The sequence below is a fragment of the Haliaeetus leucocephalus genome, unplaced genomic scaffold (genome assembly GCF_000737465.1).
Source record: "Haliaeetus leucocephalus isolate CR32 unplaced genomic scaffold, Haliaeetus_leucocephalus-4.0 Scaffold240, whole genome shotgun sequence".
Taxonomy (NCBI): domain Eukaryota; kingdom Metazoa; phylum Chordata; class Aves; order Accipitriformes; family Accipitridae; genus Haliaeetus; species Haliaeetus leucocephalus.
Window position 1 is genome coordinate 385,194 of NW_010972676.1, and position 20,844 is coordinate 406,037.

Genomic DNA, 20,844 nt, shown 5'->3' on the forward strand with positions numbered 1-20,844 from the left:
TTGCTGGGAGTGGTGTCTGTCCTCTAGTTACAGCACAGCATGCCCAACACAGCCATTAAGGATTTGTAAAGTTTTGTCACCGAGTACTACCACTACCTCATGTACAACTCCGTTTACTAAAATATGAATGTTTTCTGATACAAAAACAATGTATGGAATTGTGGATTACAAACTGCACTGGATAAACTGTCTGAGAGGGAACCCACCCAGCTGCAGCTGGAAGAACACAGAAGGATTGGTAGAATTCTGAAAGAAATAAATTGCTGGGAGTTGAGGAACCACTGGCTCCTGCCCCTTGAGGGGCAGCCCTACTTACAGTGCAGCTCTGCTGCAGCAGCTGCTGAGGAAAGGCATGAAGATGGGCTATATGCTTCCACGCCTGCTCTGGGCAGAGTACTACAGCAGTGGAACTACAAAACACAGAGCTGCAGAAGTAGCAAGTAGCAGAACTGTCCATTTTTCCCTTTTTTCTAAGAAAACACCATTTTCTTTATTCTGAAGAGGCTGCCCACCCCACCATGCACGCTATTTCTCTTGCCCAGTTTTTGATGAAAACCAGTAATTCAGACATGAAATATTTATGAACACTTGATGAGGAAAAAGCCAATGCACCACCACAACACGAAACGACTTTTCTATCATCCTAAAACAAAAGGAAGATTGATCTTGTGCACCAAGCCATCCCTCTAAAAAGTTGATTTCCCCACACATAAGAAGTTTTGCATACTTAAAAGAAGTGCTCAAAGCCAAAAATGCAAGTGAAATAAAATACTAGATGCATAAAATCCCCCAACTAATTATGCCATTGAAGTACCTACATTACCATCTTTGTAGAAGTGCCCTTCTCTGCTGCTTCCTTCTGCTAAAATTAATAGGTGGTCTTTGTGACCTATGTCAAAAGTTTTCATTTGGTGACTTTTCTTACAATACACTGTTTTAATTAAAAAAAAAAAAAAACAAACCCAAAACCCACACTCACACCAAGAGTGGTTCTGTTCCTCAGCTTTGTTCAAAGCCTTGTAAAAGAAGTCCATTACCATTCACAAGAAATGGAACCTTTTTGTTTGCCTCAGAGAACACATGATGATGCTGAGCTATTATGATTAACTTTGATGGCAAGAAACTGTATTAGGACTGCACAAGACCACAAGGGTCAGTACTTTAAGGAAATAGCTCTTAAGGTTTAAATGTAGATCACAATCCCCTGTGACTGCAGTACCAGAACTACAAAAAACAACCAAACCACCCCCCAAAAAAAGCCCATCCTAACCCATAAGAAGACATTCAGGGCCAAACAGAACCTGGGTATGAACAGCTCTACACCAGTCACTTATTTTTCACATAGTTGCACCTGCCCCTACAGCAGTAGGGAATTCCCTGTCCTTCCCCCGGCAAACCCTTGAAACTTTCAGCATGCTAAAAACACACACCTGAGGTCAGTTACTGTCATATGCAATACCTGGGCAGAGGAGGTGAAGTAGTCTTACAAGCAGAATTCCTTTAGTAGGGTCCATGCAGCACTGGCATCCTCCTTCAGGTTTTGCTTCCAAGTTCATGTCCCAGCATACAGCTTTATTTTATTGTCCGTCCCCTTCAGCCTTACAGGAGCATATTTAAAATGCGGCCATCCGCGTACTTACATTATGTCCATTAACAGTGCCAGCAGATGCCAGAGATAACAAGCACCTCTAAGTCGGCCCACACCCCCATCCCTACCTCAAAGAATTCAGAGCACTACAGAACTCGCATTACAGCAAATTAGGCTGTGCCTCTGGAACAAAGGTGACTTTTTTACTGAAATGCCAACTATCAGTTATCCACTCATGGAGAAGAGTCCTCGTCTTGTAGGCAAGCTCAGCAAACATTTTCAGAGGTAGAGGTAAAGAAGCAGAGGTACAAAATGTTGCTCTGCTGTCTTTCTGTACCACCAGGGACAAAGAAATAGCAGCTTATCCCCCAACACAGAGATCGGAGCCTTGTCCTTGCCCTGGTAAAGTAAACCTTTTAGATAATCACTATTAGGCTACAGAACAACACACATTTGAACTACCCAAACACCAAAGCAAAAGAAAAAAGATTTACATGGCTTTCAGCTCTACAAAATGGACTCACAGCCATATCAAGCCCTGCAGCAATGGCTCCACGCAGCCAATCTGAGTGCTGCATAAAGCACCCAAAAAAGAAAGGCCCAGCAATCTGATATTCCATCTTCTTGAGCAGTCTGCCTAACCTCAATTCCAAAGTCTGGCTTACTTAAAAAATAATCATCTATTCTATCAGGTGTCACAGAAAAGCCCATCAGCTGCAGCCCTTTGTTCTCCAATAGCAGTCACCATTGAAGGCTTTGCCCTTCGCATGGAGGATCAATAGTAGTGCAATTCTGCTGTCTGTCTTGCATCAAGCATTTTAGCTGGAAGGTGCTGGAATTCTCAATGGTTGGTCTGCTCGTCTTCTCTTGAACTTTACATCACACTTTCATGAAAAATGAAATCCTTTGAGTGGAAGATGGTCAGTATTTCTAATCAAAACCAATACATGTAGATCTCCAAAGACAGACAAACCGATTAATAAAGCACTGAATAAAGAGGAAATGGATAATGATAAACAGGAAATTAAGGTAGCAGCTCTTCCACATAGGAGGTGGTCCACACATACATTCTCTTGAGCAATCAACAGACAGCCCCCCAAAAAACCAGATGATGTTTTATTGTCTAAAGTGTTGCAATACAACAAAGACGTGATCTGTACAAAGGACACAATAGAGCAAGTTTAAATACAATCAGGAGAAAGAAGTCCCCATATTCACAGTCCTTGGATGACATCTTATACCAGAACCTGAACCAAAAATTTAAAGATTCACTAAAAAAACCCAAACAAGTTGGTAAAAAATTTAAAGGTCTCCAAAGAGTCTATGGGTGTATTGTCTTACAGCAGAGATCATGGGGTATTCTGTGAAGGGTCACAATGGCATCTTATTGCCCTCAATGCTGATTTTCACTGCATGGGCCGATCTGCTTTTTTTCCTGATATCTGTGAATTTCCGCATCTGTTTGTCCAGTCGACTCACCCCTTTCTTAGAGGTCCCCTGGAACTTAAAAAATAAGACTTATAATTACCACTGAAAAAAAGCAGACGTCCCAGAGGTTCCAGGAAAGCGATGCATGCAAGGTTAAACCTACAAGAGGGAGCTGATGAAGCCAGTGGTTCCAACTGTGTGTGTGTGTGTGTGTGCACACACATTCTCTCCCCACAAAGGGGATAAATGGTTCCCCCAATCTATGCATCGCATATATGGAGGTAGTTGCACTCACAAACATCACACAGTAAAGCTTTCACATTACAGGGATTAATAACGATGTTAGTTGTTCATGTGCCAGCTGAATATACAGTTTGGAATAGTTTTCTATCTATATTGGCTGGAGTTTAGCGTCAGAAATATACTGCACTATGGTGTCATACACACAGGCTTCCTGTGGGGGGAAGATTTTTAGATAGGAATATACTGTAATTGAGGCAGACTGAGTTGACATATCGATTCCAAACTGCAATTTATTTTAAAGGTCATGTTTAGTACTTATAAAGCAAGATATTATTGGGAAAAAGGGGGTGTAGGGGGAAGCAAAAGAAATGCCTGACCGTACAAGTTATTAGAAGAGTTATTGCATTTCACCCCTGAATTTTAACTGCAAATGAAAAAACTGAGATGACACAGCAGTTATTTTGCACAGATTAATTACAGTGATTCTGTAAAGAAACACCACTGAAGACAAACAGCAAGGATGTTCCAATCCATAGCCATTACTTCCCAAAAAGCAATTTCCCCTAACTAGACAATGGAAACAATAAATGATGAAAACTTCACACCTTTTAAGTTTGGGAGAAACAGAGATATCCACAACATGCTACTTAATATCTGACAAAAAATATCCATTAGGAACTGAACCTCTTGTTCCCATCACTGAGGAAGGTGCTCCTGACACTGATTTTAAATAAACTTTTTCATGAAACTGTTTGCTATTCATTGAAATTATATCTGAAATTTCACAGTGATTTTTAAAAAAATATCTTTTTTTTTAAAACAAAACAAATAAATACAAAGCTTAAACTCAACAGCTATCTATCATTTGTGCTAGCCTCTTCCTGTCACTATTAGGTTGTGACAGCCCTGCTCACAGAACTGAAATGCAAACTAGAAATCATCAAAACAATTCCCACATTGATGTAATGTCATCAATTGACTTCCCTCCACCCCACATTCACAGCAGGGGATTCTTCTCCCCCTGGTCTGCAGAGGTCTCATTCTCTGCCTCCTATCAACCTCCTAAAGTCTCACATCACTCAACTTCCTTGAAAGAATAGGTGTGAAAAATACCTTACTTTGGACCAGCCACAGTTGTTGGTTTACAGTGACATGAAGCCCTATACTAAGGGCTAAGAATTTCTCTGTGTCAGTTCAGATAACCTGGAGAACCTGATGATGTCAGAAAAGCTTTCAAAACCACAGGTGGTGCAAAGCTATTTTTGAGTACAGGTATTTTCATTTAACACCTTTCATTTGGGTACCCTGAACCTGCTGAGGCAGGTATCACGGCAGACATTACGCACTACAGCCTGTTTTTTCCTGTACAAGTTACCTTTTAGGTCACAGTACAGACATGAGAGAATACAAAGAGTTTTCCAAGTTTAAATTAGGGTGTAAACACTCCTTTCCTGTATGTGCAAACTGCCAACAGCTGAAGCACATGCACTGTTCACACCTCCCTTGAGGGATACCTCTCAAACTTGGGGAAGGCAGAGTGTCATGGCTACAGGGGCATCCTGTTGCCTTCAATGCTGAACTTGATGGCCCGATGCACTTTGCTGAGTCGTTTCTGTTCAGCAAACCGTCTCTTGTGTTTTTCCAAGCGACTAATACCTCTCTTAATAGTCCCGGGCTAGAAACAATATCTCAATTAATGCACAGAAGGACAGGTAACAGCAGAAAGCACAGTAATTATTATTTCTTCCATTTACATGTGTTCTACCATGTACTACTCTGCTTTTAAATTAAACTGTACAAGGTAGATGGATGAACCAAATAAAGCAAGGCGAAGGCCTCTACTGAAGCTATTAATGTTTACCAAAACCTCAAAGTTTTCCCAAACTGTCATATTATCAGAAGAACATGATACAAAAAACTCAGAGAGGTATAAAAGTATCAGTGACACACTTATTGAATTGCAGCTTTAGTTCAAAATGCTCCAAAATGAGAGGCCTGTAATCAGATTCTCAACCTAGAGAGAGACTCTAGAATAGTTAACATGAAAATCTCTTTTTGGTTAGAGAAGCAATGATACCCAAGTGAAAGTATTTAATGGGCTTAGAACAGCCCACTTGATAGCAGAACTGTCTGCTCAAATTAGAATAGGCACTTAAAAGAGCTACTGTATTGTGCAGTAACCACAGCAGTAAGGTGACAGATTCCCAGGCTTCATCAGAGACAGCTTAGGCACAGAGTCACTAAGCTATCCCCACACAGCAGTGCTTACCCTGGAGGACTCCATCTCCACATTCCACTTTGGCCTGACTACATAATCCTTGTTGGAGGGCATTGGCACCCTTGCACGGGCACAGAACCCGGGGTCTCCAGGTCTAAGAGCTCTGCAGAAGAACACATGTGACTATGACAGACAATTCTTACACAGAAAGAAGTACAAGCGATATAGTGTGTTCTACCTCTGAAACACACTTGATAACCATTGGCTCTAAAACCTCAAAACAAATTGCATATTGTTAGTACCACTGAAATACTTTTTTCTAATCAAAATTTTTTTAAAAAAATCCAACCTACTTTTCCTCTCCAGTTAACACTTTCTCCAGGTCCCTGCGGGGAGTCTGACCACCAGAGCTGCAAGAAAAATAAAATTTTATAGGCAACTATACACAGAGAAAGATAGTAATTTTAAAAGACAGTCAAGTGTGGTAAAAGAAAAAAGGATAATAAGTTATGACCTCTCTTTTATTTCCCTTTATATTTACACACCACTTTGTTTTTCTTGATAGAGTCTTAGAAAGAAAGAAGGATTTCATGTTTCTGCCTGCTACTGCTACCTGCTTAATCTCCTTCGCTGAGGCATCTGTTCCAAATCTCTCTGTTCCCTCTCTTCTCTTGTCATGCCTTTGTAGTTTGAGGTAAGGCCAAAGATTGGTCGAGACCATTCATCTATTAAAAAAAAAAAACCACAAAACAACAAAACCAAACCAAACACCAAAACTGGTTAACAAACACTAGGCCTCTGAAGTTTATCTCCAAACCACTCTGCTTTCAAAGTTTATGGCAAGCATTTAAGCTCCCTTCCAACCAAACAAATTATTTTTAAGTCCTTAATATTTCAGGGAAATCCAGCCTTGTAGACAGTAAGAAAGAGCTTTCATCCATAAAGTCTCTCGCTGTTGCCTGCTCTTTTAGAATCTCTCCAAGCTCTTAGAATACTTAGTGTCAGGAACTCCTGCACGGCACAGCGCATGCTATTTTAGATATACGCAAAGCAGTTCCTAAAGAACATAACAAGTTTATAATTAGTTTGCAGTCATTCAGGATGGAATAAACTACACATGGACTACAGCTGTTTAAGAACCAAAACTGTCCATCACCCAAGATCTCTCTAAAGTCCATGGAATAAACAGTCTTCTGGCAGCACCTTCCTGCCTTTGTAGCATATACATGAGGTCTGGACAACTAGCCAAGAGAGAATCTGGGCACAATAAATGCCATCCTCTGGTTTAAAACAAGAATGAAAGAAACAGGAAAAGGTGCATGCAGAAGTTAATGTAACAGTGTTTGTTAAGAGCTCTACACACAAAGCAATGAAACAGATTAGTGAGATCCCTACATTGCAGAATTAATTCTACTACAGACAATAGCAAAAACCATGTAACAAAGATTGACGCAGAAATTAAATTATCAGTGAATCTCACTGACTGGCAAGGTAAAGGGAGGTTTACATACTGATTAGCTTCCCTGCCATATCCTTGTTTGGTCTCGACTCTTTGGGGTGTTTGTAGAGGTACATCACAGCTCGTCCAATGCCACTGTGCTTCAGGGTCTCTTGGCTCACACTGGGCAGCTGCAGGGCAAAGGAAAAGTCAGAAAATAGCAAAAAATTATGTCTGAACATTAATGGTGTCATCGAACTTTGCAAAAAGACCAAAGCCCACCTTCACAATAAGCTTGAAAAAAATGAGTATTTTTCATTGTCCCAATAGGAACTGGTTTAAGTATCAAACACCAAAACCTAGAAACTTGCCTTAACATTCTTGGGTTTTATACATAAAATAAAGTAAGTTTCCAGAACTCCAAATGCTCTTTTGCTTATATTACCCAAGTAGTGAGTTACTGCCTTCAAAGCATTAATTTTATAAAGATAAAAACTTAGGTGGCAAAAGTATTCAAGTAATCAGCTTAGCTACAAATGCTAAAAGTGTACGCTGAGTATGATGGGATTTCTAGTGCACCACACACTTTAATAGGCCGGAAAAAAGAGAAGGGACCGTGGGAGAGAAAAAAATCTCAGGGATACATAGCAAATGACTCGTCACTAAACTTTGCATATAAACCTGAAACAGGCAGGCAGGGCCAAATAATCTAAATTCAGGCAGAACTCTTGCAAATTCTTAGCAAGGAGAAGTATTTCCAGAGCTTTGGTTAAATAAAGCCAGCTAGTGGTGCTGCAAGAAAAATTTCACTTCTTCACTATCAAGGTAATGCCATGCTTATTTTCTGAAGGCAGCAAAGACAAATTAAAGTGACCAGTCACACCATATAAGCCACTGAGAACAAGGGACAATAAGTGACTAAGCAGTTTAGATTTATCAAGAATCTAGAAACGCCATAGCATGTAACTTCCTGAGAGAGGGTAGAAAATTTCATGTCTGTAGTTCACCCGAGACTCTCAGAAATGTGTTCTGGCCTGCTGCTAGCAGAGCTATCCACTTTGTTGTGAACATGGGCAAAATTTTCATTAACAACAATTAAGCACCTGAGGCTCCCTAGCCAAATTTTGTTCAGCTAGACAGCATGTCTACAACATAAGACTCATTAAAATGATGCAACTTTTAAACAAACACATCTATTTTGCAGTTTGTTTCCTTGTGTATTTTACTGCACAGTCTATTGGTAGCAGCTGCAGTACATTTATCACCGAACATTTCCCTAAAGCACATGACTGTAAAACCATGGAGAAGCCACAAATCAAATATGGTTAAAAGTCAGTTTCAAACCTCTTGCAGGATCTTCAGAAGCTCCTCTCGTATCTTTAGCGCTGGCAGACTTCGGTCTGGAAGAGGAGAAAGCCACTCTTTGATAGCAGACATAACACCACTATCAATGAAAGTCTCTTTGAGGTCCTGCCTAGAAAATTTAATGTAAAGAGAAGCCACAAAGTCATATAATACATAAAAAGCTTAAGATGTGATGTTCCTGCAGCACAACAGTGCATTTGAGTTTGTTTCATGTTAAATTAACAGGTAAAATTACATAGAATTTTAGGGTTTTGAGGCCACCTAGCTCCAGCATTTACTTGGAAGAAAAAAAAGTGTTTCACTGCATACTCAGTACAACGGTAACGTCACTCCATGAAATCCACCAAATTCCCAATATTCCCCAAGATGATAATTAACTGGGAGAATGACAACTCACTTTTTGAGATGCATAACTACAGTTGGTAGCAAAGTTAATTTCTTTAGTGCTGGTTTCTTTTGTGTATTCAGCTGTCGATCCTCCTGTAGGTAGTTGGAGAATCAGCATAAGTTAATCAAAAGAACAAATCAGCAACTCCCACCTTTTACAACATTTACAGGAAAAAGATTAGTCTATCAAACAAGAAGCACAACTTTGGCAGGATTACAGTAACTTTGTACCCTGCTCCATCTTCCTACAGCCCCAAAACACATTATATGATGACTTCTCTTAAAAAAGGGTCTCCACCTTAGTCAACATTTTCCTTAAAAGCATCACATTAGGAGATTCCCCCTAAAATTGCATTTTTTTTCTACTTCGTGATTTAGGTTGATTGCAATAAACTGGAGGTCTGCAGAGTCCTCCATGCTAGCTATGCACAGATAACCTAGAAACTTTGTTAGTAAAATCTCACCTGAACAACAGAAGACTAGCTAACCAAAACAATGGTAAGTGAGAAAATGAATATTCAACTTCAGCTAAGAATGTAACTGGATAACCTAGAGGTTTGGAATGAAGCGTGGTGCAAGTAATATAAGAGCATACAAATGCACATCATGTGCTAAACCGAAGTCTGGGTTTCAAAGTAACTTATCACCCAAGGCCATAATGTCACTATCTGCTCAGCATTTGGGCTCCCATGTCAAAAAGACCCATTACAATCAACAGATATATGTCCTGCTGTGGCAATTCCTTTCCACTCAATCCACTGAAGGCTCTTTCTGCACAATGTTTTTTTATTGCAAGGGAGGTGATCCTTCTAATGCCCTTCTTCTCCTCTTCATGCCCCAGAACGGTTTGACAGGCACATGCTAGAGAACTAAAGACACCACAATACTGGAGCTCAAATCTTCCTTCAAGCTTTTCAAACTTTAAGGCTTCATTTGAAACATTTGGCTATCAACTTGCCCAAGACTTTCTTGGTCTTGACAAGAAAGTCTCGGTTGTCTCCCAGATCACTATCTCACTCTCCCCTTCCTCCCCAAACACATTATCCTTCTTATCTTGTTTTCAGGAAGATTCTTTTTGTTGTTGTTGTTATTTGTAAGATTTCTCTTTCTAAAGTTCTGTATATTCCCCCCAATTGGTTTTAATGAGTTGCACAGTACTGTTCCTTAATTTTATTGCTATTCCAGAAAAAAAACAACCACAACAGAAGATACCTGACTGTCCTGGTTTCAGCTGGGATGGAGCTAATTGTCTTCCTAGTAGCTGGTATAGTGCTACGTTTTGGGTTCAGTATGAGAAGAATGTTGATAACACTGATGTTTTCAGTTGTTGCTCAGTAGTGTTTAGGCTGAAGTCAAGGACTTTACAGCTTCTCATGCCCAGTCAGCAAGAAGGCTGGAGGGGCACAAGAAGCAGCTGACCCAAACTGGCCGAAGGGATATTCCACACCATGTGACATCATGCCTAGTATATAAACTGGGGGGAGTTGGCTGGGGGGAGCAGATCCCTACTCGGGAACTAACTGGGCATCAGTCAGCGAGTGGTGAGCAACTGCATTGTGCATCACTTGTTTTGTATATTCCAATTCTTCTATATTATTATTATTGTAAATTATTATTATTTATTTTCTCTCCTATTAAACGGTTTTTATCTCAACCCACGAGTTTTACTTTTTTTTTTTAGCTCCAATTCTCTCCCCTGTCCCACTGGGTTGGGGGGAGTGAGCGAGCAGCTGCATGGTGCTTAGTTCCTGGCTGGGGTTAAACACCACCACTGACAAAAGGCAAGACCCCAATGTACCTTGCACGGTAACATATTAAGCATGACTCCTTGAAAAAGGCAGTCTGTCAAGGCAGAACTTCTCATAATTCTGTTGCACTGCCATCATTTACCACAGTACTGTCATTCAAACAGTTTAGAAAAGGGTTCATCTCAGGAAAAAACACCAAAGTACTACATATGCTAGTAATTGTACAATGAAATTAAAACATAGTCCCTTTCTCAGTGTTCGATATACTTATTCATGTAGTTTACACAACACGCATACATCCCTTTTTATAGGACAGTTGATATCAGCTGATCAAAGTTTAGCAAGTTAACTAATATTAATCTTTAAAATGAATAAATATTTTCTCCAAATTTCAACAGAAGAAATGTTTTAATTCAGAACAGCAAAACATTTAAACAGTTATTTAGATATTGGTAGCTTTCCGTAGCATACAGATTACTTCCCCAGAGTACTAGCCAGATTTCTCTATTTTACTGATCATGAGATTTTCCCATAGAATGTAAGTGGATTTTAAGGTGTCTTTGGAGCCTAGAAAACTCACCTCAGCAGCTTCATTCATCTTCACAATCATAGCACTGACCACGTCATCTGCATCACTAATAAAAGTTCCACCATCACGATTTCGTCTACGCTTGCCACTCATGCTCTTCTTTCGTTGCAGCATCATGTCAAAATCTGACATGAAGTCCATACTGAAATGCAAGAAGAGAGTTTCCTGATGGTCAGAAGAGGGTTGATCTTACTGTCTTTGTAGGAAATAATTTTCTATTTCTGTAGCGTAACCTTTCAAAAATTCTCCAATAAGTCTACAAGCATTACAGCTCAATGTCCCTGTAAGTCAATTAGTTAACCTCAGCATACAAGCTGGGAAACTAGCAAAGGGCTTCAATGGCTCTGAAATGCCCTCAGAAGTCTGCAAGACCTTGCTGAAATAGCTAACGACATGCACACATGTAATATCCAGGGTTCCAACCATGCTAAAGCTGTCACTGAAGCTGAAAAAGATTCAGCTTTCCTGTACTTGCAATACACTGCTCTGATGCTACTGGAGCAGACAGAAAGGAAAGAGAAGACATGCTGACGGCAAGTCTTGCCATACCTTAACCCTTACACCAGCAGAGAAACACACCTGTGACTCCAACACTGAACTGCTAAAAGCAGAGTTAGATGCTTGTTTGATTAGATATTAATTTCACTCAGGTTTTGATGCAAATCATGAAACACTGTTCTCTCAAGCAGCACCACAGGTAATCTGCTATGGACTGCCAAGCGACTAAACTGTACAAGCTGAGAGAGGACCTTCTGTCGTAGTTTATGAGAATACACTTTCTATGGAAATATAGTCCGATGCCTTTCTGAACTAGGAAGTCTAGCCAGTCTTTGGAGGAGCTCTTTCACTAAAATCTTGCATTTGCTATTAACAAAGGAGTATGTAACACATCAACTTACTGCTTCCCTCTTTTGATGTTATCATCAGAGTCCGATTCATCTGCTGTCTCCTTCATGTCTGCATCACCTTTCTCTTCCTCCAAATCTTCCTGGTTAAAACCCTGATGGGTAAAGACAGTGCAAATCAGTGTATGGATTAAGATTGAGCATCTACTCAGGCACCTGACACCGATACTCGAAAAGCTTCAGATAGGTCTGCAGAGGATCTAGAAGAAAGAGGAACAAAGGCTTCCTAATTCCACTTGTGACTTTCACACCAATAACTCCCAACAGCGGAGCTGTAAATGTTATTTCATGCAAAGACTACCTCAGTGAGTCCAGCAGATACAAAGCTTCCCTCCTGATATAGCACATCCTTGAACACGAGTTCAAACCCGAACAGTCATTCTGCAGTACCTTCCCACGAAGATTACTTCTAGCAAGTGAACAAGAGACATCCACAATAACACTTACTGTAAATTCCTCCTCCTCCTCATCACCAGATTCTCCAAATATATCTGCAATCAGGTTCCTGTAAAGGTAACAGTAACATTTATCTATTTAGACTGCAACAGTGAGAACTGCATTTTCTGCAAAATTTCTGACGACTGTGTGGAGATCCACCTTTCATTCTGCTGCCTACTACTGACCTTTCTCTTCACACCACCAATGAAGGTGGACAATCATTCTCTGGTTGGGATTCATCCATTCTCCATTCACAATCAGTCTCATTACATGCAACCCTGAAGGAATTCATATTCCCAGAAGCACTTACTCTTGTTCATTTCCAGATTCACTGTCACTACCAAACAGATCTTTCTCTTCTTTTTTCTTCCCAGCATTCTCTTTTCTTTCTTCTTCTTCCTCACTATCTGATACAATATTTTTCTTCCTTTTGTCAGATTTCTCTGAAGCAGCATCACTATCCGATTCTTCAACATCGGAAAGGATTCGTACTTTTTTTGCAGCTGCCAACAGAAAGGAGCATTACTACATGTCCTAGTAACAGAGGTGACAACTGGTACTCTCAAAAACCTATTCTCTCAAATTCAATTTGGACAAGAGGGAAGCTGACTATGCATCCTACACAAAATCACTGCCATTTCTTAAACACATTCATTCCAAAATCTGTTTTATTAAATGAGTAACTGAAGTTTCCGTACACCACATCTATCCATAAAAATTTGTAATTTCAAAACTGACTCTCACCCCCAGTATATGAAAAAAACCCCACAAAACCTAACAAAACAAACCAGAGAAAAAAAGACTAGAGAAATGACAAGAAGTAATGTCTAACAGGAATAACCAACATGACAAAAGATGCCAGTATAAAGCAACATCGCTGCAGTCTTCTACTTCTATTAGACCTACTTATTACTCAAAAGTATTAGATATACATTCACACAGAAATGCAGTTAGAACAATAGTGTCTACAAATGCAGTTGTGCTCCAAAACCAAATTTGCTTTATGGTTTCATATTTATCTTAGATGCTTTCTTCACATAAAAACACTGATTTAACCCTAACATTACTGCTTGTCGCATCACATTTTTATTTTCACACTATAGTTCCTTACGTGTTTTCTCACTGTCATCCTCACTGTCAGAAAGGATAGCTGTTTTCCTCTTCACTGTCTTCTCCTCCTCCTTCTCTTCTTCATCACTGTCCGGTATCTTCCGCCTCTTAGGAGCTTCCTCTTCACTGTCAGAGCCCTGAAATCCTTCCCTTACATGTTCATTATCTGAATGATGAGAATCATTCTGCACCTCCTCCTTCCTGTCCTCCCCATCGCTATCCTCAGACTCTACTTCTTGTTTCTGTCTGGAAACATCCTCACTCTCAGAGTCGCTAGCTGGCTGTTTGTGGAGTTCCTCACTCTCCGAGTCACTGGCTGGCTGCTTCTGGAGCTCCTCACTCTCCGAGTCGCTGGCTGGCTGCTTCTGGAGCTCCTCACTCTCCGAGTCGCTGGCCGGCTGCTTATGTGATTCCTCATTTTCAAAATCACTACTGTGATCCCTGTGAGGTTCTCCATTTTCAGAGTCACTTGCTCGATGATTTAAGGCATCTTCATTTTCAGAGTCACTTAAATGCCGATTTGGATGGTCCTCCGTATCAGAATCACTGTCTTTACCTCCATGAGCTGCTTCGTTGTCTGAATCACTTACATTGTGATTTCGAGGCTCCTCATTATCCGAGTCACTGTCTTTTTGCCTTGGGATATCTTCGTTTTCAGAGTCTGTCATATGAGGCTCTCCCATTTGCCCATCATCTTCTGCATCACTATGTTCATTCTGAAAAAGAAAAATAATCTCAGGCGACTAAGCAAAAAAACCCCCTTAAAAAGTAAACAAAAAATGTTCTGAATTTTTCACTCGTCCTTCCTCCAATTTGATTACACAAGGTACTGCAAACTGAAATAACTTTCTACACAGAAATAATTATTACACAATTTGCATCAAAGGACTATCAAATACTTCAGATCAAGAAAAAATAATATTAAGAGATCAATGGGAGTCTGTCCACCCTGCAGCTCAGTCATATTTTCGAAATGGTAACAGAATTTTAATAACACTCAAAGATGTCCAAGAAGCGTCCAGTTCCTCGAGTGTAAATGCTTAGTGCTTTTATTTTAAAAAGACACACCTTCAAAGTGATTTAGTCCAAAATCCCAGTAATAAGGCAAGAAACAGTATCTCGCACTTGTCATTTTCTTAAGATCTCAAACAGATGTTTTTTGTATGAAATACATTTTACTGAAACTGTACATGCATTACTTTGCAAGTGAAGCTCAAGAGAGCTTGTGCCCTTTCCTTCTTTGCCAAGGAAACTTATTTAAGAACACCTCAAGCCCAAAAGCCTACCAAAAAACAGGAATAAAGTTTTAGTCAGTTTTCAAAGTATTATTGTTAACCAGTTTTGTGTTTCAATGTATAAGAATCTACGAACAAATTCAACACTTCTCTGCCTTAAGCTGGTAACTCCCATGCCTATCCAGACATCTGAGATAACCTATGCACAAATATACTGATCTTCTTAAAACTTTAGAATTGAAACACAATCCTTTATGTCTTTTTCTCCACAGCAAAAAATAGTGAGCCACATGCTCCATTTTTGGGAAAACCTTTCACAAGCCACCTACCAATATCATTACTGACAACATCTTGTTTTATCTTTCCTACAACATCTAATTTCTACTTGGAAAAAAAAAAATCTCAATTGCATTACCTGAGAAAACAAAATTAGACTCTTGAACACTCATTTCATTAACTCAGTACACCTCTCACATCCACTGTCACAATAATCCCATTTTCAACTGAAAAGAACAATACTGTAAAAGAACTTCTTTTCTACATACTCAAATCCAATCTTCAGCCAGGCTTTCCTCAGGGGTGATTTTGTCTCAGCTATAGACTCCTTCCACTAGCATATTTGCAAACTGACTATTTACTGTCCTAAGAGATACTTTAAGACCTATATGTCCTGGAGCTTCCAAATCTTTTTCTTCAGCAATTTAATTTCCTTGGAAAGACAAACCTACTATCTATTTTTATTTTCTGTAGTCATTCTACTCCCACATTCAGAGCAATACAAAATAACGCAGGTGTATCTATCCTACACCTACAACAAACAATACTATTCATCTTTAAAATGTATGATTAAGAAGGAATTTTAAATAAAATTAATTTTAATTGCTTTTAAGAACGACTCCCTCCAGAATTATACTAAGTGGTAAATAACATTGCTTTTTAAGATTTTGGACCTTACAAATTTATTCCCATTTAGAAGTAGTAACTTCTAAACTACTGCAGATTCACTAACAGTTACTGCACAATGGAAAAAATCTGGACTATATAATTTTAAAACATGCACTTCAAATACAAGTTCACTATGTCCACATTACTTAATGCTAGCTACAAAACAGCTGTTGTGATAATTGGAGTGAGTAGTTTTGTCTCTGCTTGTCCCTGTCTCTAACAGCAATGCTAGTCTTTTGAATCATGCTGGTGGTATTATTCCGCATTTGTCATTTCTCCTTACAGAAAGGAAGCATGGTTCTGTCAAAACCTGAATTTGGAATTTTAAAGACTAAAATACGAAGATTAAGAAGTTACAGAATGGAGGATGCACAGCTGAGGAACACCACACACATTCAACTGCTCTCAGCTTGTTATGGGATTTTATTTACTTCTGGTTTTTCTTACCAAAAAATTAATTGGATTGCCCTCTCCTGCCCAGTATCTACCACATAAAGTAACAACATATGTATGTGATGTATTTTCTCCAACTGTATTATTTAAGATTAAAGAAAACTGCAGCTGCAAACAGAACAGGAAACACAGATTTTACAGCAGTGTTACAGGTAAGGTCATTGAGAAGTACTGAAATTCAGAGGTCTACACTGAAATTGATGCTTATAATAACAGAAATTCTTTAATCCATATTTTCCTACCATTTAATTTTTGGTGGGTTTGTCTGTCTTCTCTTGATTTCAGATGGCTAATGCTGAATAGGTACTGATACTTATGTCAGCAGTAATAAGGGATTTTGCTAAACAAACCCAAGGAAAACAATACAAATACTCCTGTTTAAACTGTTAGGCTCATCACCTTCCAGACTGCCAGTCTAAAAATTCTTTGGTGAACAAGTAAACAAAACTAAAAAACAAATAGAATCCATAATTCTTAAATGTTTCTAAGGTCAGAAGTGTGGCTGCAGGTTATATATCCACCTATTCAGAATACATTACTAAATTACAAGGAACTTCCTATGCCAAATACTTGGTAAGAAGTCAGTACAATTATACAGCATTATTACTGAAGCACTTTACAACATATTGAATCTCTAATCTGTTACTGCAAACTAGCAATCACTCTTGAGAATGAAGATGTTTGGGGAGGGAGAACAGACATGCATCCTAATTAGCTCACACTGTATACACAGTGCTCTGCACCACAGAATCCCAGTGGTTACAGCAGCTGAACTCTACTGTGATTCACCTACAGAAAAACCACTCAGAAAATACAGGTGCCCATACACAGATTGTGCAGGCAGGCACCATCTCCTCTAGTCCCTAGTCTGGAAAGCTCAACCACAGCTAACCCAGAAAGCACACAGTTATATTAGTCAAGTCAGTAAGCCCCGCAGAGAGATGACACACACTATGTCAGACTCAGCACATTAACATAACTGAGCATCTTCTAAAGCAGAGCTGAGACAGAGCTGACTCGCTGAGACCCTACACAGAACAGATAGGCCCTGTCCACAGCCATCAGCGCAAAGGTCTTCTGAATACAATTAATGAATCTGTGAACATTTTGAAATATACTTGATATTAAAAGTGCATGCAACTTTACAGTAAGACAACTAAACTCTGTAGCATAGTCTCCCCTCCACTCCCCCCCCCCCCTTTTTTTTTTAATAGTTCTTCTCTAAAAAGATGTTTTCAAAGAAATCAAGTATGTAATTTTGGGGTTTTCTATTTTTCCTTTTCCAAATACTTAATAAAAATAAAGATCAGACATCCTCAAAAACAAGTAGGTCTCAGGTAATTGCTACCACATTTTTCTCTAATTCCTTTGCTTTCTTTTCTTCCTCCTCTTTATCTATAAACACTTTGAGATGTCCTTTTTTTAACTGAAAGAATTCTATAACATGAGGCTTTAGTACAGTATAAAATGAGGAATACATCAAAATCAAATTTACAGTGTTATCCTTCCACATAAAAATCTCAGTTAGCAAGTAGTTTATTGGATCAACATGCAGCCACTTTTAAGAGGTACCACTTTGATAATTTAGTGAGTTCAACAAAATTGACCCATCCAGTACAATCTCATGAATGACAATTGTTAAACTAAGGGATACCTAACCATCATAGGCAGATCAGTAAATTTCTCTTTTTTCAGAAATGTAAGATATTTGTATATGTTTGTTAACAGTCACAGTCAAACCATAACTTAATTCATGAAGACAGCAGCAACTTGGTGAAAGAATCTGTCATTAAAGATTTCCATATGAGCCTGACTTGTACAAACACTGTAAATGTGATTTCATATTCATTACTGTACTAAAACTATGTGTTATCTAATTCTATTTGTCTAAAGCAGAATTGGTAAGGACATCAAGGAGAACATTTATAGATAAAGTGGGACTGGGGGAAGGAAAGCCAGAAAAGAATTGTGGAAAAGAAAAACCCACATACCTGAGACCTACATAAGTAATTCCTCAGGATTCCCCTTTTCTTTAAAGTTAAGAACCTGAAAAAAAAGTTTGAAAGTTTAAAACTTTAGTTCTTAACATCTGAGTTCTAATTTAGAGACGAAATAGCAATTAAATAGACTTAACTGATTAGGCTGTCTCAAAGGTTTTATTACCTTTGAGTGTCATTCCTCCCACATATTCCTAAAGATGAAGGAAATAAGAGGATGAGAGAATATTTAGGGTAAATAATATGATAGATCACTGAAAGCTACTCCTTTCAGAGACAACTGTTCCACATTAACGTTTTTTTGAGTTGCATTTTGAATTTGATATAGGGAAAACTAAGAATGTAAGACTCATAACAAAACAAAATACTCAAATGTTTATGATTTGAACTGAATCAAATAAAGCATTAAAGCTTGAAGGTTCACATTTACTATTGGACAGAAAGGTGATTTAACTCAGGGGTTTTTTTTAGTTAGTTTTTTTTTTTTTTAACATGGACTTTCTGAAGTATTTTACCTACAGAGGAATATTCAACAGCCGTCACAGAACAAAGCCCTTAAAATAATGCAGGCACATGAAGAGGATCAGTTAACAATGATAATAGGTCCTAGTACTTTCTGGTTATTTAAATCTGAAAAAGACATGCTGAAGATGTAAGTAATAGTCAACTACCTGCTCTTTAGGCCAGATTTCCAACTACTTTGCCACAGTAAGTAATATTAAAATCCCGAAGTATAGAAGAGTAAGAACAAATGACCAAGTTTTCATAGACAGCAGAAAAAGCTTAATATTACTGTAGCAACAACATGAGTCTCCATGCACTCATCACCATATTTATTTTCATTAAAGCAGAATTACTAAATCTCTTTGAAAGACAGTTATTTCTCCCATGCTGAAAGACTTATTTTCTCTCACACTGAAATCCTGATTGTCACAATAAGAGACACTGCCTCACACCAAATCAATTTCTTCCACTGTAAATAACACCTTTTTAAAAAAATAAATTCCAAATCTGATTTATACTCAAATTCAAATACATGGGAAGAACTTTCATTTTATACAAATATAAAATCTTCATCTACTTTCTAACTCTGAGGGAAGTATGAATTCAATAAAGGGGTGGAGAAAAAGCTAAGAGGATTGCAAGTTATACCACAGCAGAGTCGAGCCTTTTGACACATCAGCCTGCTACAGTATATCACATCATGCATTTTAAGCTGTTTTTAAAATGTATAACCACTGAAAACCCAGAGTCAATCCTGATCTTTACAAAAGAAGCAACAAAATATGCTGAACAGAATGACATGGCTTTGACTACAGTTTTTATGAGTATCAAGAAGTTCTCCAGAACTTTGCTGGCAGAAGACATGAGTTCACAGGCCAAAATTATTCCTTCCTAGTAAGACCTGAAGTAATTCTATTTCAAGTCACAAAAACATCCTCAAAATTAACTCCAAAACTGTCCTAGAAATCTAAACGGAACCTTCACGTTTATCAGAATCTCTTTTCAACCAAAATAGTCAATCCACAAGTGACTCTCCCCCAAATACAACCCTGGATCAAAGCACTACCACCCTTTTCATGGTGTAGGGTTCTCGAAGCAAAACATCTTCAGAGGAAGAACAGATCCCATTTAGGAACCTTAACCTACTCCTGCTCCACATGGAGACCTGCTCCTTTGTGAATGACAAGATGAAAAACACAGCACAAAACAGACTTGACAGTCAACTCTCACATCTGAGAGGAAAGATGGAAGTGCATTTATTCTTGGGTACAGAAATCTATGCCTCCATGATGTGTGGTTTTACATTACTGTGCGGAATTTGAGGTAAAATTCCAAATTCCTTATAATCCACTGCTTAGAATTTCAAACCCAAAGAGTTTATCTTCTTGCAATTGAGTATAACAAAATTAAACTTTTTCTAGTACAAAACAGTGAATGCTGTTACAACAATTAATAAGAAAAATAAAAATGACCCTATCCTACATATTGATCAAGAGATTATCTGACCCATTTCTTTCTGGAAGTAAAGTTTTGCCAGACAGGACCCTCAAGAACAACTAAATAAACACATAAGTCTCAGTTAAGAGAAAATGCCTCTTTAAAAAAAAAATATCAATTTTTAGAAGAGTAATCTTTATCTAGATAAAGTTCCAGTAGTACCTCTGAATGGTGCCCTACACTTCCATTCTCAGATCCAGAATGCTGCTCATTTCCTTCATCTTCAACATCAGATCCTGAATCTCGTTCGTCTTGCACTGGAGTAGCTCCACCATCATCTACTCCGAAGTTATGAAAAGAAAAGTAAAACTCAGTGTCATCTCCCAGTGTTTAAAAGAGCACTGACAGCGATGATGAACAGGGAGCCGGGCAGTGCTACGATCAGACTCTCGTTCTGACAGTGCACAAATACAGAGAAACGGAGAGTATCTACTGGGAACGTTTGGAACAAACCCACCACAGACACGCCCCCAAAGAGATCACAAAACTACTTATAACACGCACGCAAGCAGTGACTGGTAACACTCATCAAAACACCGAACTAATAATAAGGCGGCCGCTGTACTGCGATCACGCCAGGGGACCTGGCCCGGCCCCGCCGATGTCATCCCAGAGCCCTGCGGAGCCGGCTGCTGACTACCGCCGGGGCGGAGGCGGCCCGTCCCGGCCCCGCGCACCCTCGGTGTAGCGGCCGCCGACCTGGGGTCCCGGGCACGGCTCCGCCGCCGCTACGCGACACCACGGCGAACGCCGAGG

At 39.1% G+C, this 20,844-nt stretch overlaps 1 protein-coding gene across 6 annotated transcripts in view; it reads right to left on the minus strand.

The window, feature by feature from the left end:
* Window positions 1–2,689: 2,689 nt before the first annotated feature.
* Window positions 2,690–20,844, minus strand: part of IWS1 (IWS1 homolog (S. cerevisiae)) — an 18,558-nt gene continuing 403 nt past the window's right edge. For 2 of the 6 annotated variants that reach the window (XM_010568192.1, XM_010568199.1), the window contains exons 2-14: window positions 20,251–20,366; window positions 13,459–14,173; window positions 12,658–12,850; window positions 12,357–12,414; window positions 11,904–12,004; window positions 10,996–11,146; window positions 8,678–8,760; window positions 8,260–8,389; window positions 6,989–7,106; window positions 6,088–6,202; window positions 5,831–5,887; window positions 5,529–5,640; window positions 2,734–3,091 (exon numbers count right to left, since the gene is read on the minus strand). In XM_010568192.1, the coding sequence (XP_010566494.1) occupies window positions 2,960–3,091; window positions 5,529–5,640; window positions 5,831–5,887; window positions 6,088–6,202; window positions 6,989–7,106; window positions 8,260–8,389; window positions 8,678–8,760; window positions 10,996–11,146; window positions 11,904–12,004; window positions 12,357–12,414; window positions 12,658–12,850; window positions 13,459–14,173; window positions 20,251–20,366 (2,081 nt within the window). In that variant the 3' untranslated portion in view covers window positions 2,734–2,959. Of the gene's footprint in view, window positions 3,092–3,531; window positions 4,935–5,528; window positions 5,641–5,830; window positions 5,888–6,087; window positions 6,203–6,988; window positions 7,107–8,259; window positions 8,390–8,677; window positions 8,761–10,995; window positions 11,147–11,903; window positions 12,005–12,356; window positions 12,415–12,657; window positions 12,851–13,458; window positions 14,174–20,250; window positions 20,367–20,844 lie in introns of those variants that run through there. The other 4 variants (XM_010568195.1, XM_010568194.1, XM_010568198.1 and 1 more) reach the window with 4 other exon arrangements.